The 14,439-nt window shown below is 42.7% G+C and overlaps 1 protein-coding gene across 8 annotated transcripts in view; it reads left to right on the top strand.

Annotated features, from left to right (window-relative positions):
• Positions 1–14,439, top strand: part of LOC106604445 (septin-6) — a 44,336-nt gene that overhangs the window by 9,173 nt on the left and 20,724 nt on the right. For all 8 annotated transcript variants that reach the window (XR_006769841.2, XR_006769840.2, XR_006769839.2 and 5 more), the window contains exons 3-4: positions 5,457–5,652; positions 8,657–8,843. Coding sequence is in view for 5 of the 8 variants with exons in the window: in XM_045717997.2 (XP_045573953.1) it covers positions 5,457–5,652; positions 8,657–8,843 (383 nt within the window). In the remaining 3 variants the exon portion in view is untranslated. The remainder of the gene's footprint in view (positions 1–5,456; positions 5,653–8,656; positions 8,844–14,439) is intronic.

Below are 14,439 nucleotides of genomic sequence, written 5' to 3'. Positions count from 1 at the left end.
GAGTAGGAGAGAAGGCGTTCAACCTTACTAGACAGATGCATGGTGGAGCAGATAAAACATCCGAAGCAAATTAAGTGTTTCCATTACCCATTTAGGCAAATTGTGCATTAATACATTGGCAACAGCCTGTATGCCCTCCCACCTAACTGTTTCAAATTTCAGGTAGCCTGTGAAAGCCTGCATGGATAGAATTTGCCATATTCTAATAATTCCCCCCCCAATCCATATACGAACTTGTACATACGAACAACAATTTACAGGCGCACAGATGCACACAAACAATGACTACATCTCATCTGCCCAGACCTGCATGCTCACACCCCCATCCCTAGTGCCTGCATGCTACCATCCCTAGTGCCTGCTATATTGTTTTCCACTTGGCCTTAAATTGTATCCATTTGTTTTTCTCTGTTACCTATGCTATTTAAATATTTAAATAATACATCAGATTTTTTCATTGTGTTAACGATGGCGGTTTGATTTCCAAGTTTTTGGTATACGTTTTTTTCAAGATGAGTGATGAGAATGAATTGTCCAGCCCATTGGGTATCTCACTACAACCCCATATGCCATGTCTTCAAATATGTAGACAGAAGGATTAAAAGTCATTTTACATATTGAAAACATTTTCATGTGCCAACATTTTGCCACTGTCCGTGCCATGTTGAAACTTCCTACCTTCCCTAAGCTCTCTCCTGGCCCCTTACACTAAGTCTGAATTTGTTCTGCTAGGTGACCTAAACTGGAACATGCTTAAACCACCTGACCAAGTCTTAAAGCAATGGGACTCCCTAAATCTTTCTCAGATTATTACCAGTCCCACAAGGTATGACTCCAAACACCCAGAAAAGGCTACTCTCCTCAATGTTATCCTCACAAATAATCCTAATAGGTATCAGTCTGGTGTTTTCTGTAATGATCTTAGTGGTCACTGTTTTGCAGCCTGTGTTCGTAATGGCTGCTCAGTGAAATTACCTGTCCTGATTTGTCGTAGATGCTTGCTAAAAAACGTTAATGAGCAAGCCTTCCTTTATGTACTGGCCTCTGTATATGGTATAGAATCAGCTTGATACCCTCTATCGAAGATGTTTGGACATTCTTTTTTAATATTTTCAGTGGTATTGTTAACACACACACCCCCATAAAGAAAATTATAATTAAAAACAGGTTCAGCCCCTGGTTCAATCGTGGTCTTGCAGAGTTACTCCACCTCAAGAATTGCATTTGGCGAAAGGCTCGGCATACGCATACTCAGGCTGACTGGCTCTCGTTCAGGCAAATGAGAAATAAGTGCACTCAGGCAATCCGAAAGGCCAAAGTTAGTTACTTTAAGGAGCAGTTTTCTCTCTGTGGGTCTAACCCAAAGAAGTTCTGGAAAACGGTTAAAGACCTGGAGAATAAACCCTCCTCCTCACAGCTGCCCATGTCCCTTAATGTTGATGATGTGGGTTTTACTGACAAGAAGCACATTGCTGAACTCTTTAGTCACCTCATCATTAATTCAGGATTCCTATTTGACTCAGCCATGCCTCCTTGCCCGTCCAACATTTCCTCATCTCTCACCCCTTCTAATGCGACTAGTCCAGACGCTCCTCCCGCTTTTTCCCCTGCCCCGCTACAAAGTTTCTCCCTGCAGGCGGTCACTGAGTCCGAGGTGCTAAAGGAGCTCCTTTAACTTGACCCCCAAAAAACATCTGCGTCAGATGGTTTAGACCCTTTCTTCTTTAAGGTTGCTGCCCCTATCATCTCCAAGCCTCTCTCTGACCTTTTTTTCTCTCCTTGCTGGGGAGGTCCCCATTGCTTGGAAGGCAGCCACGGTTCGTCCTTTATTTAAAGGGGGAGATCAAGCTGATCCTAACTGTTATAGGCCAATGTCTATTTTGCCCTGTTGGAAAAACTTGTCAATAATCAACTGACTGGCTTTCTTGATGTCTATAGTATTCGCTCTGGTATGCAATCTGGTTTCCGCTCAGGTTATGGATGTGTCACTGCAACCTTAAAGGTTCTCAATGATGTCACCATTGCCCTTGATTCTAAGCAATGTTGTGCTGCTATTTTTATTGACTTGGCTAAAGCTTTAGATTCTGTAGACCATTCCATTCTTGTGGGCTGGCTAAGGAGTATTGGTGTCTCTGAGGGGTCTTTGGCTTGGTTTGCTAACTAACTAAAGAGTGCAGTGTATAAAGTCAGAACATCTGCTGTCTCAGCCATTGCCTGTCACAAAGGGAGTACCCCAAGGCTTGATCCTAGGCCCCACGCTCTTCTCAATTTACATCAACAACATAGCTCAGGCAGCAGAAAGCTCACTCATCCATTTATATGCAGATGATGCAGTCTTATACTCAGCTGGTCCCTCCCCAGATTTTGTGTTAAACACTCTACAACAAAGCTGTCTTAGTATCCAGCAAGTTTTCTCTGCCTTTAACCTTGTTCGGAACACCTCCAAAACAAAGGTCATGTGGTTGGGTAAGAAGAAGGACCCTCTCCCCATTGGTGTGATTACTACCTCTGAGAGTTTAGAGCTTGAAGTAGCCACCTCAATACAAGTACTTGGGAGTATGGCTAGACGGTACACTGTCCTACTCTCAGCACATATCAAAGCTGCAGGTTAAAGTTAAATCTAGACTTGGTTTCCTCTATTGTAATCGCTCCTCTTTCACCCCAGCTGCCAAACTAACCCTGGTTCAGATGACCAACCTACCCATGCTAGATTATGGAGACTAAAAGTATAGATCGGCAGGTAAGGGTGCTCTCGAGCGGCTAGATGTCCTTTACCATTCGGCCATCAGATTTGCCACCAATGCTCCTTATAGGACACATCTCTGCACTCCCCCCTATCTGAAATATATACTGCAGCCCTCATCCTCCACATACAACACCCGTTCTGCCAGTCAGATTCTGTTAAAGGTCCCCAAAGCACACATCCCTGGGTCGCTCGTCTTTTCAGTTCGCTGCAGCTAGCGACTGGAACTAGCTTCAATAAACACTCAAACTGGACAGTTTTATCGCAATATCTTCATTCAAAGACTCAATCATGGACACTCTTACTGACAGTTGTGGCTGCTTTGCGTGATGTATTGTTGTCTCTATACCTTCTTGCCTTTGCGCTGTTGTCTGTGCCCAGTAATGTTAGTACCATGTTGTTGTCATGTTGTGTTGCTACCATGCTGTGTTGTCATGTGTTGCTGACTTGCTATGTTGTCTTTATGTAGTGTTTTGTTGTCTCTCTTGTCGTGATGTGTTTTGTCCTATATTTTTTATCCCATATCATTAACATGATATCCAAAAGGTCGGACTTGGTAACCTAATATATCCGGTAATGAGCACCGAGCTCTGTTTACAGAGCGGCGCAGCTTTCTCAACAAAAACGGCGCCGCTTTCTCGACCCAAACAATTTGTGGTCGTCGTCTTCAAGTTGTTTCCGCGGGTTCGCAAAAATCTAAATTAGCATGACGAGCTGAATTGAATGTAAAAGACTTTCAAAATAAAACGTTTGCGGTATGCTCAGCGCTCCATTGACATTTCACAGAGATACGCTTGTTTCTGTAAGAAGTCTTCGAAAAAGAACACGAACTTTGATAAACTATGATAATGTCATGTCTCAAAATCGATATCTATCTTACCTCTATATTGTTTTATGTCCTCCGGATTGGAGAAGAAAGATGAGTTCAACGGTGAACCTGCCAGTTAGCCTTAATTCTCACACTAGTTTTCTCTGGCCTCCAATTATTTATTCGCCCTAATTTTGGCCATCCTACAAGGGTAAACGGCCAATAAGTTTTGAACAGATTTTCATAGAGATGAGGTTTGGACCATTGGTTTTCTTAGAAGATTATCTACACAATGAACATATAATTTTACTCATTGGTCAAAAGACGCGTTTTTCATTGGACAGCCTTTTCCATTACACATGTCGCAAACATTCTTTTGGTGACATTGCTTTTGTCTAAATAAACCTGGCTCAATGGAAACCTGCCTATTGACTGATATAGTTTTCATATATTAGCCTTATTTTAAAGCAAATGGTCAATTTTGTTGAAAGTAGGAAACAGAGAATATAATTCTCTCTCCATTTTCCACACTCTAAATTACTTGAAAGTTATCAGTGGCACTCAAAACATTCAAAAGCAATGGCAGAAGCCCTAGAACCTCTATTATTACAGTCTACTCTATGAAGTCTGGTGTGTGTGGATCCCAGAAAGCAAAACAGTTGTAAAATTGCACAGGCCTACAGCTCAAGCCCCAGAAATGGGATCCGGAGGCATGTGGCAAGAACTGAATCGAGAGCAAAACATTTTGTCTTCACGAGACTTAGATTTCTTATGCTTTTTGCTGGTACATTCAAATGGAAACCTTTGGATGTCAGGGCCCCATCTTTAGCATGGGGTTCTGTTTGGGTCTCTGCCAAGCGAGATACTCATTGCTTATCCAGCCCTGCCAAATTTCTATGAGGATGATGAGAGACCACGGAAACATCTTGACGATGACCTGTGGTGGACTTTCTCTCAGATGCAGGAAATGGGAGGGGAGAATCTGGCACTGTGCTGTTCCATTCTAACCCCCCTCCCCCCTACACTATTTTGTGTGCACTCAGAGTGAAAGCCTGATGCCTTGTGAAAGGAAGACTAATATACCGTTGGCAGTGTAGAGCTCTGCGTGCTCTGTGTGCTGATGTGGTGTCTGATGAACAGAAGTAAGCCTGGGGCAGCATCCCAAATGGCACCCTATTCCCTATATAGTGCACTACTTAGGGAATACGGTGCCGTTTGGGATGTACCACTAGATTTTCTTGCACTGGGAAAGGAAGGCGCCTTCTCACTCGACTGACAGATTTGAACAGTGTGAGTTACTCAGAACGCATCAGGACATCCGTGACTCAGACCCATGCAGCCATTTTTACGATGGTCTGCTCTAGATATCAACTGTGGTGGACATAGGATTAGCTTGTTGTGCTGTGCCGCTGCAAGATGTCACATTCAATGTAGTCCCTCTTAAAGGCACCCAAGTTATTAGACATTTCTGCAGCGCATCTTTTTTATTCCATTAAAAAGCGCCCCCTGCCAAAAGCCAGAGGGAGGGGCTCACATAGCTAAATGTATAGGGAAGTGACAAATGGGAAGAGTCCATATAATTAACATTCTGGTGGCATTAGAGAGATCTGTTCTGCAGCCCGAGTACAAATTGTAAAACTGCAGTCTTTTCAACAGGATGTACTAAATCCTGTAATTTACAATATGGGAGAATCTTTTGAGGCCACATTTATTCTGACAATGGCCCAATCTGGAATATTCCCTGCTGTTCAATGCTAATTTCCATGAATGATATACTGTAACCTATACCCATTGCCTAATGAGCTTAGTAGAACTATCTCACACAAACTCAAACTCCAGATAGTAGAGTCCACAAAAAAAGTACACAATGGTGAATGAACTGAAAGGTGTGTGTGTGTATTTTAGGGGAGACGGGCCTGGGCAAGTCCACTCTCATGGACACCCTGTTCAACACCAAGTTCGAGGGCGAACCCACCCAGCACAACCAGCCGGGCGTGCAGCTCAAGTCCAACACCTACGAGCTCCAGGAGAGCAATGTGCGCCTCAAGCTGACCGTGGTCAACACTGTGGGCTTCGGTGACCAGATCAACAAAGAGGACAGGTGACAGACAATGATGTAGATAAACATATGAAGATACTGCATGTACAGTGAGGGGAAAAAAGTATTTGATCCCCTGCTGATTTTGTACATTTGCCCACTGACAAAGAAATGATCAGTCTATAATTTTAATGGTAGGTTTATTTGAACAGTGAGAGACAGAATAACAACAAAAAAATCCAGAAAAACGCATGTAAAAAATGTTATAAAATGATTTGCATTTTAATGAGGGAAATAAGTATTTGACCCCTCTGCAAAACATGACTTAGTACTTGGTGGCAAAACCCTTGTTGGCAATCACAGAGGTCAGATGTTTCTTGTAGTTGGCCACCAGGTTTGCACACATCTCAGGAGGGATTTTGTCCCACTCCTCTTTGCAGATCTTCTCCAAGTCATTAAGGTTTCGAGGCTGACGTTTGGCAACTCAAACCTTCAGCTCCCTCCACAGATTTTCTATGGGATTAAGGTCTGGAGACTGGCTAGGCCACTCCAGGACCTTAATGTGCTTCTTCTTGAGCCACTCCTTTGTTGCTTTGGCCGTGTGTTTTGGGTCATTGTCATGCTGGAATACCCATCCACGACCCATTTTCAATGCCCTGGCTGAGGGAAGGAGGTTCTCACCCAAGATTTGACGGTACGTGGCCCCGTCCATCGTCCCTTTGATGCGGTGAAGTTGTCCTGTCCCCTTAGCAGAAAAACACCCCCAAAGCATAATGTTTCCACCTCCATTTTTGACGGTGGGGATGGTGTTCTTGGGGTCATAGGCAGCATTCCTTGAATAATCGCACCAACTGTTGTCACCTTTTCACCAAGCTGCTTGGCGATGGTCTTGTAGCCCATTCCAGCCTTGTGTAGGTCTACAATCTTGTCCCTGACATCCTTGGAGAGCTCTTTGATCTTGGCTATGGTGCAGAGTTTGGAATCTGGTTGATTGATTGATTGCTTCTGTGGACAGGTGTCTTTTATACAGGTAACAAGCTGAGATTAGGAGCACTTCCTTTAAGAGTGTGCTCCTAATCTCAGCTCGTTACCTGTATAAAAGACACCTGGGAGCCAGAAATCTTTCTGATTGAGAGGGGGTCAAATACTTATTTCCCTCATTAAAATGCAAATCAATTTATAACATTTTTGACATGCGTTTTTCTGGATTTTTTTGTTGTTATTCTGTCTCTCACTGTTCAAATAAACCTACCATTAAAATTATAGACTGATCATTTCTTTGTCATTGGGCAAACGTACAAAATCAGCAGGGGATCAAATACTTTTTTCCCTCACTGTATGTCTGTCTGTCTTTGGGATTAGAGCCCCAGGTTCCGCTTCATGTGTCTAAGAGATGTATAGATTGTACAATCATTTATTCGTCGCATTCATTAGGCACAAAACAGAAGAAAACTCTCTGAAACGGGTAGGCACTATGATAACTTATGCAACCCCCTTATGAATACAGGCCTGGTGTTTCTACAGTATACCACTGCCAATAATATATATTTCACAGGAGTGATAGTTTGTGAATGTCACTCTTTAATTGTGCATGCTTGAGATGCCAACTATGAAGTGTGGACTTGAGATGCCCCCTATGAAGTATGGAATTGAGATGCCCCCTATGAAGTGTGGACTTGAGGTCATCCCCTTTGGAGTCTGGTGGAACATTAGGTACCACTCTTATGATGCCTCTCCCATACCTTATGAAAACAGTGAGTCACTGATAGATTTATTGTTAGACAATAGGAATAACAGTAGTCTGACACTTGAGCCAGGAGTCTCCAGGGCTAAATCATACAGTGTCTTGTCTGTGGGAAAGGGAGTACTACTCTACCTGTCACTTTCCCTCTGATGGAAACCTTCTAGTGAACATGGGATCTCATTGTATCCATTCTCCCTCCCTCCTGTCATGTGAACCTCATTCCTCGTCATGAGAGATCAGAGAGAGGATGGATGATGTCATGTGAGCACCAGGCAGCTCTCTCTAATCTCAGTCCTCAGTCTGTCCCAGACCTCTCTAGTTGCTCTGGTTAGGGCCCCGAGGGGGAGGCTGTGCTAGTTACAGGAACCCTCATGTAGGTCAGCGCTCCAGGTTCAAACTGCTTCACATCACTATCAAATGGTGGCTGGATGAGGGTGAGCTAAGGGCTAGCAGTTAACCTCGGTTGAGTTTCTTATGAGGGGGAGTGGAGGTGGGAAGAGGTGTGTGTGTGTGTGTGTGTGTGTGTGTGTGTGTGTGTGTGTGTGTGTGTGTGTGTGTGTGTGTGTGTGTGTGTGTGTGTGTGTGTGTGTGTGTGTGTGTGTGTGTGTGTGTGTGTGTGTGTGTGTGTGTGTGTGTGTGTCTGTGCACTCCTGAAGGAAGGGCAGAGGTAAAACCTGAGTTTAATCAGCGGTTCCTATCCGCCTTCGGCTGTGCGGTGAATCTTCCCCTTCCTTGGCGATGGTATGCCTCTCCTCTGCTCCCTGATCCGTGCACTCCCACGTCTCTTCCCCACCATGTTCTGCCTGATGACTCCCAGCTAATGAGACCCAGCTCAGCTGAATGATGGATCAGCAGATCACTTATATGGAGCTGAGCTGTACTCACTTAGCATCTAGCTACCTCCCACTGACAACACTCCGGGATTAAAGTACAAACTGGCTTAAATCTCTCACTTAAAGGGATACTTCTGGATTTTGGCATTGAAGCCCTTTATCTTCTTCCCCTGAGTCAGATTAACCATTTGTGTGTCAGCTAGCATACTGGATGCAGAGACATAAAAATGGTATTCATAAGTCCGTCTGACTCTGGGGAAGTAGGTAAAGGGCTTCATTGCCAAAATCCCTTTAAAGAGAGGCTTTACAACACCCTCTGGTATTCTATGGTGGTGGAAAGGTAAAGGTATAGCCTACCCATAATCCTATATGATGATAGTAAGGCACATTTTCTCTTTTTGGTGCACAGCTACATCTTCAGTCCAGTTTCCTTATCAGCTGTTTATGGTGTGTTTATAACACCTTGAAACACATGCTTTTCTCTCCTCAGCTACAAGTCTATTGTGGAGTTTATCGACACCCAGTTTGAGGCCTATCTGCAGGAGGAGCTGAAAATCAAGCGCACGTTACACAGCTACCACGACACACGCATCCACGCCTGCCTGTACTTCATCGCGCCCACCGGACACTCCCTCAAGTCCCTGGACCTGGTCACTATGAAGAAACTGGACAGCAAGGTGGGCTGCAAGGCTAGCTAATTACACTATGATGCCAATGGTTCACTGAGTTCAATTCCTGCGTGGGACAGATATAGTATACTGAGTTGACCTATATCTGTCACTGTCAAGGTTGGCTTCTCTGTAAGCCGCTTTGGAAAAAGATATCTGCTAAATTACCATATTACACAATCCATTCATTAAACTCTGCTGATTTGAAGTGCCACTTGAAAAGCAGCTTCCCTAATATGATAACCTCGGTTGAAGAGTCCGATTTTTTTCATAGCTTTTATAAAATGAAGGGGGAAAAGAGAAAGCTCTCTGGCCTCAAGATGATGTCACCATGTAGATGCAGGGCGTCATTGATGTCATCACAGAGCATCGTGGCTCATAAACTCTTCTACACCATTTGCAAGCTCAAAGATGGGCTGCTGTCCCGTGACGGTGTAGGTCAGCCGTGAAACGCCGGCCTTTGGTCGTCATGGTGACACAAACTCTATTTTCCTAGGGCCACCTCAAAAGGCCCTATTTGCATAGAAACTTCCTGACTTTCGAGTGTTTGCCAGAGGAGCTGTACTCTAGCCACCTTCCAGCCTCTGTGATCCAAAGCAGAAGCCTCCCTGTGTAGGCAGGCAGCTACATTGAAACAAAGCCTGTTGCGTAGAAGGGAGTGCAATGTCTCTTGAGTTTATGGATGAGAAGTGGTGGTGGGTGAATGTTTGACAAAGACCCCCTTGCATCCTCAGGCCTCCTCTTCCATCCTGTGCCTCCATTGAAGCAGATATTCTGGCATATCTCTTCCCTATCTCTTCATGTTCTGATTTTGACACCAAGCATGGGGGCTGGAGGAAGTGTTTCTTCTAAACCAGTTGGATCAGTAGGCTCTCATCATTAACATTGTGTTTGGAGATCTCTTCACGAGATAGATCCTGCGTTAGAGATTAACTAGTACTACCCTCTCTGGTAAATGCTCTTACTGCTCTGCACGGCTGTCTATTTTTTTATCTTTGCTTCGTTCCAAGCTCTGATTATGGCGGAAATGCACATAGATATGCCCAAATCAAACATCCCTGAAGCTAGTAGAGGCTAGAGGTGTTCAGATATAAAAAGACATGTTACATTTCTAGCTTTTGTATCCGTCTGCATGATATCCCTGCTGTAGACCAAGGCACAAGGCATCCAGAGAAGCATAAGAAAGGGAGGTGTAGGCCCAGATCTCAAGGTCTATTTATATCCTGTCTTGGCCAGATGTTCCCCACTTGTCTTAGGAGGTTTAGCTAGCTAGCTGTGATGTAATGACCTGGCTGCATAGGAGATGCTCGCATCATCCGGCCCTGCTCTGCTACCTTCCAGCTGAGGTCTCCCAGCAAACACAGAACGCACCCGTAATGTTCCCAGAAGGTTCTCCTTTGGTTATTTGCTAGCTGGGTACTCTCTCCAATCGGAACACCAGCTTGATGCTGCTGCACAATATAGGCTAAACCCAGCAGCTTGGGTACAGCTTTGGTTTGATATGGGTTTAGTAGCCCATACAGAAAAAGTATATAATAACATAGATTTTAACAACCAACATATATGTACATGTATTTAAGTGTATGTAAATTACAGATATAAATATATGTTTAAGCCATAAAAAAAATTCTGTTTTCATATATGTCTACATATGTTTCTGTATTTAAATATATGGTGTGGAAATAGATTTTGACAGTATGCTGTGGTTGCGAGTAAAATATATTTCCAAATATATTTCATAATTATAAACTGGGTGGTTTGCCATGGTATATCAGACCGTATACCACGGGTATGACTAAACATTTGTTTTTACTGCTCTAATTACGTTGGTAACTAGTTTATAATAGCAATGAGGCACCTCTGGGTTTGTCATATATGGTCAATATACCACGGGCTAAGGGCTGTGTCCGAGCAATGTGTTGCGTCGTGGATAAGAACAGCTCTTAGCCGTGGTATATTGGCAATATACCACACCCCCTCGGGCCTTATTGATTAAATAGACACTGAGTGTACAAAACATTAGGACCTATTTCCATGACATAGACTGACCAGGTGAATCCAGGTGAAAGCTATGCTCCCTTATTGATGTAATTTGTTAAATAACTTCCATCATTGTAGATGAAGGGGAGGAAACAGGTTAAAGAAGGATTTTTAAGCCTTGAGACATAGACTGTGATTGTGTGCCATTCAGAAGGTGAATGGGCAAAATATTTAAGTGCCTTTGAACGGGGTATGGTAAAAGGTGTCAGACGCACCGGTTTGAGTGTGTCAAGAACTGCATCGCTGCTGGGTTTTTCACACTCAACAGTTTCCCGTGTGTATCAAGAATGGTCCACCACCCAAAGGACATCCAGCCAACTTGACACAACTGTGGGAAGCATTAGAGTTAACATGACCCTGTGGAACACTTTCGACACATTGTAGAGTCCATCCCCGACGAATTGAGGCTGTTCCGAGGGCAAAAGGGGGTGCAACTCAATATTAGGAAGGTGTTCTTTATGTTTTTTACACTGTATGTTGCCATGTATTTTACGAATGGAACATTTAGCTTTTTATACCACATACTGTAGCTAGACTACATTAAAATGAAATGCATATTACTACATAGTTCAGCACTAAATCACAACAGCATGCCCTAGGGAGTTTTTCCTAGCCACCGTGCTTCTACACCTGCATTGCTTGCTGTTTGGGGTTTTAGGCAGGGTTTCTGTACAGCACTTTGTGACATCAGCTGATGTAAGAAGGGCTTTATAAATACTTTTGATTGTATACTTTGAAAAGTTTGAATGACCAACTAAAAGAGTGCTGAATTGTTGATTGTTGAATTGTGGCATGGGAGTCAGAGGTTGCATCTGAAACTCAAAATATAATGTACAAATGATGACTTTGCACTTAACATCTTTATTTGAACATAATGTCTTTGAATATCAAATGCGGATTCCTTCACCTCCAATGTAAATTTTCACACGTTACAAGTTGACAGTTACCCTGCGGATAATGCAGAGACAGTCGGTGAAACAATTCCACACAAGATGAAGAATTTGGGGTTAATGTTCATGAACATTAAATTGAGACTTACAATGCAGATTCCTTCACCTCCAGTGTCAATTGCAGACTCACAAGTTGACAGTTACCGTGAGGATAATGTAGTGACGGACTCGGCTAAAAGATTGCTGCACCCCCACCTCCAAACATCTTCCCGCGGCTATGGAGATCCCAAACAAGATGAAGAATAAATTGCTCATGTTCATGAACACATTTTAATTTAATTGGGAACTAGCTAGCTAAATGATACAAAATACTACTTACATTGGCTGGGGTCTGTCCACAGGCAGCTGAGCCTTCAGACACTGCAAAAGGGACGTTTTTGTTGTTGTTACTAGAAGTAATATATTTTTTTTAACAATTGGTTAGCTAGCTAGAAGTTATCTTCTTCCTTTGTCACCCACCAGGTTAAAACATATTTGAATCCAATGTTAAGAATGTATAATCAAATAAAATTCCATTAGCCATGGGAAAGCCTTTTGGCGGTGACAGCTGCTCTCCTAAGTTGTAGCGCTGTCAGTTAGAGGCGGGGCTGGGGCCAGGGCTTCGGAACATTTCAAATTGTGATTGGCAGCTCAGGAAAAATATATCTTCTAATATATTTACATAGCTATATGTTCTACTTTCAAGTGTCTTTTCGAAATAAACACCTCATTCATTTTTACTATGTTTCATAAGTGGTAGGTAGGCTACACCTCAATAGCTGCAGATTTATTTTCAACTATAACTGAATGATCCAACATTTGCATGCAAAATACCACTTTGGGAACCTAATGCTAATGTACCAGAGGTCAATAGAGACTCAACATTCTCATCGGGTAGAGAAGGTTGTGAGGTTCGAGTGTGTATTTTACACATATTTTACAAATATATGTACATATATTTGATTTACGTACACTACCGGTCAAAAGTTTTAGAACACCTACTCATTCAATAGTTTTTCTTTATTTTTACTATTTTCTACATTGTAGAATAATAGTGAAGACATCAAAACTATGAAATAACACATGGAATCATGCAATAACCAAAAAAGTGTTAAACAAATCAAAATATATTTTTTATTTGAGATTCTTCAAATAGCCACCCTTTGCCTTGATGACAGCTTTGCACACTTGGCATTCTCTCAACCAGCTTCACCTGGAATGCCTCTCCAACCGCTTGAAGGAGTTCCCACATATGCTGAGCACTTGTTGGCTGCTTTTCCTTCACTCTGCGGCCCGACTCATCCCAAACCATCTCAATTTGGTTGAGGTCGGGGGATTTTTGAAGGCCAAGTCATCTGATACAGCACTCCATCACTCTCCTTCTTGGTAAAATAGCCCTTACACAGCCTGGAGGTGTGTTGGGTCATTGTCCTGTTGAAAAACAAATGATAGTCCCACAAAGCCCAAACCAGATGGGATGGTGTATCACTGCAGAATGCTGTGGTAGCCATGCTGGTTAAGTGTAAATAAATCACTGACATGGTCACCAGCAAAGCACTCCCACACCATAACACCTTCTCCTCCATGCTTTACAGTGGGAAATACACATGCGGAGATCATCCGTTCACCCACACCGCATCTCACAAAGACACAGCAGTTGGAACCAAAAATCTCCAATTTGGACTCGAGACCAAAGGACAAATTTTCACCGGTCTAATGTCCATTGCTTGTGTATCTTGGCCAAAGCATGTTTCTTCTTATTGGTGTCCTTTAGTAGTGGCTTCTTTGCAGTAATTTGACCATGAAGGCCTGATTCACACAGTCTCCTCTGAACAGTTGATGTTGACATGTGTCTGTTACTTGAACTCTGTGAAGCATTTATTTGGGCTGAAATTTCTGAGGCTGGTAACTCTAATGAACTTGTCCTCTGCAGCAGAGGTAACTCTGGGTCGTCCATTCCTTTGGCGGTCCTCATAAGAGCCAGTTTCGTCATAGCGCTTGATGGTTTTTACGACTGCACTTGAAGAAACTTTCAAAGTTCTTGACATTTTCCGTATTGACTGACCTTCATGTCTTAAAGTAATGATGGACTGTCATTTCTCTTTGCTTATTTGAGTTGTTCTTGCCATAATATTGACTTGTTTTTTTACCAAATAGGGCTATATTCTGTATACCCCCCCAACTTGTCACAACACAACTGATTGGCTCAAGCGCATTAAGAAGGAAATTCCACAAATGAACTTTTAACAAGGCACACCTGTTAATTGAAACGCATTCCAGGTGACTACCTCATGAAGCTGGTTGAGAGAATGCCAAGTGTGTGCAAAGCTGTCATCAAGGCAAAGGGTGGCTATTTGAAGATTCTCAAATATAAAATATATTTTGATTTGTTTGAACACTTTTTTGGATACTACATGATTCCATATGTGTTATTTCATAGTTTTGATGTCTTCACTATTATTCTACAATGTAGAAAATTGTAAAAAATAAAGGGAAAAACCCTTGAATGAGAAGGTGTTCTATATATTTTATTGAAATGTATTCCAATTTATTATTTTTCGTATGGGAGTGTTTTGTATGTGCTTATTATAGATTTAAGCTTAGTCTTGTACTTACAAATTATTAATGCAGAAGCT

Source organism: Salmo salar, chromosome 05, assembly GCF_965601325.2.
Source record: "Salmo salar chromosome 05, fSalSal1, whole genome shotgun sequence".
Classification (NCBI taxonomy): domain Eukaryota; kingdom Metazoa; phylum Chordata; class Actinopteri; order Salmoniformes; family Salmonidae; genus Salmo; species Salmo salar.
The sequence above is the reverse complement of the archived record's forward strand: the minus strand, read 5'-3'. Positions and strand labels throughout refer to the sequence as shown.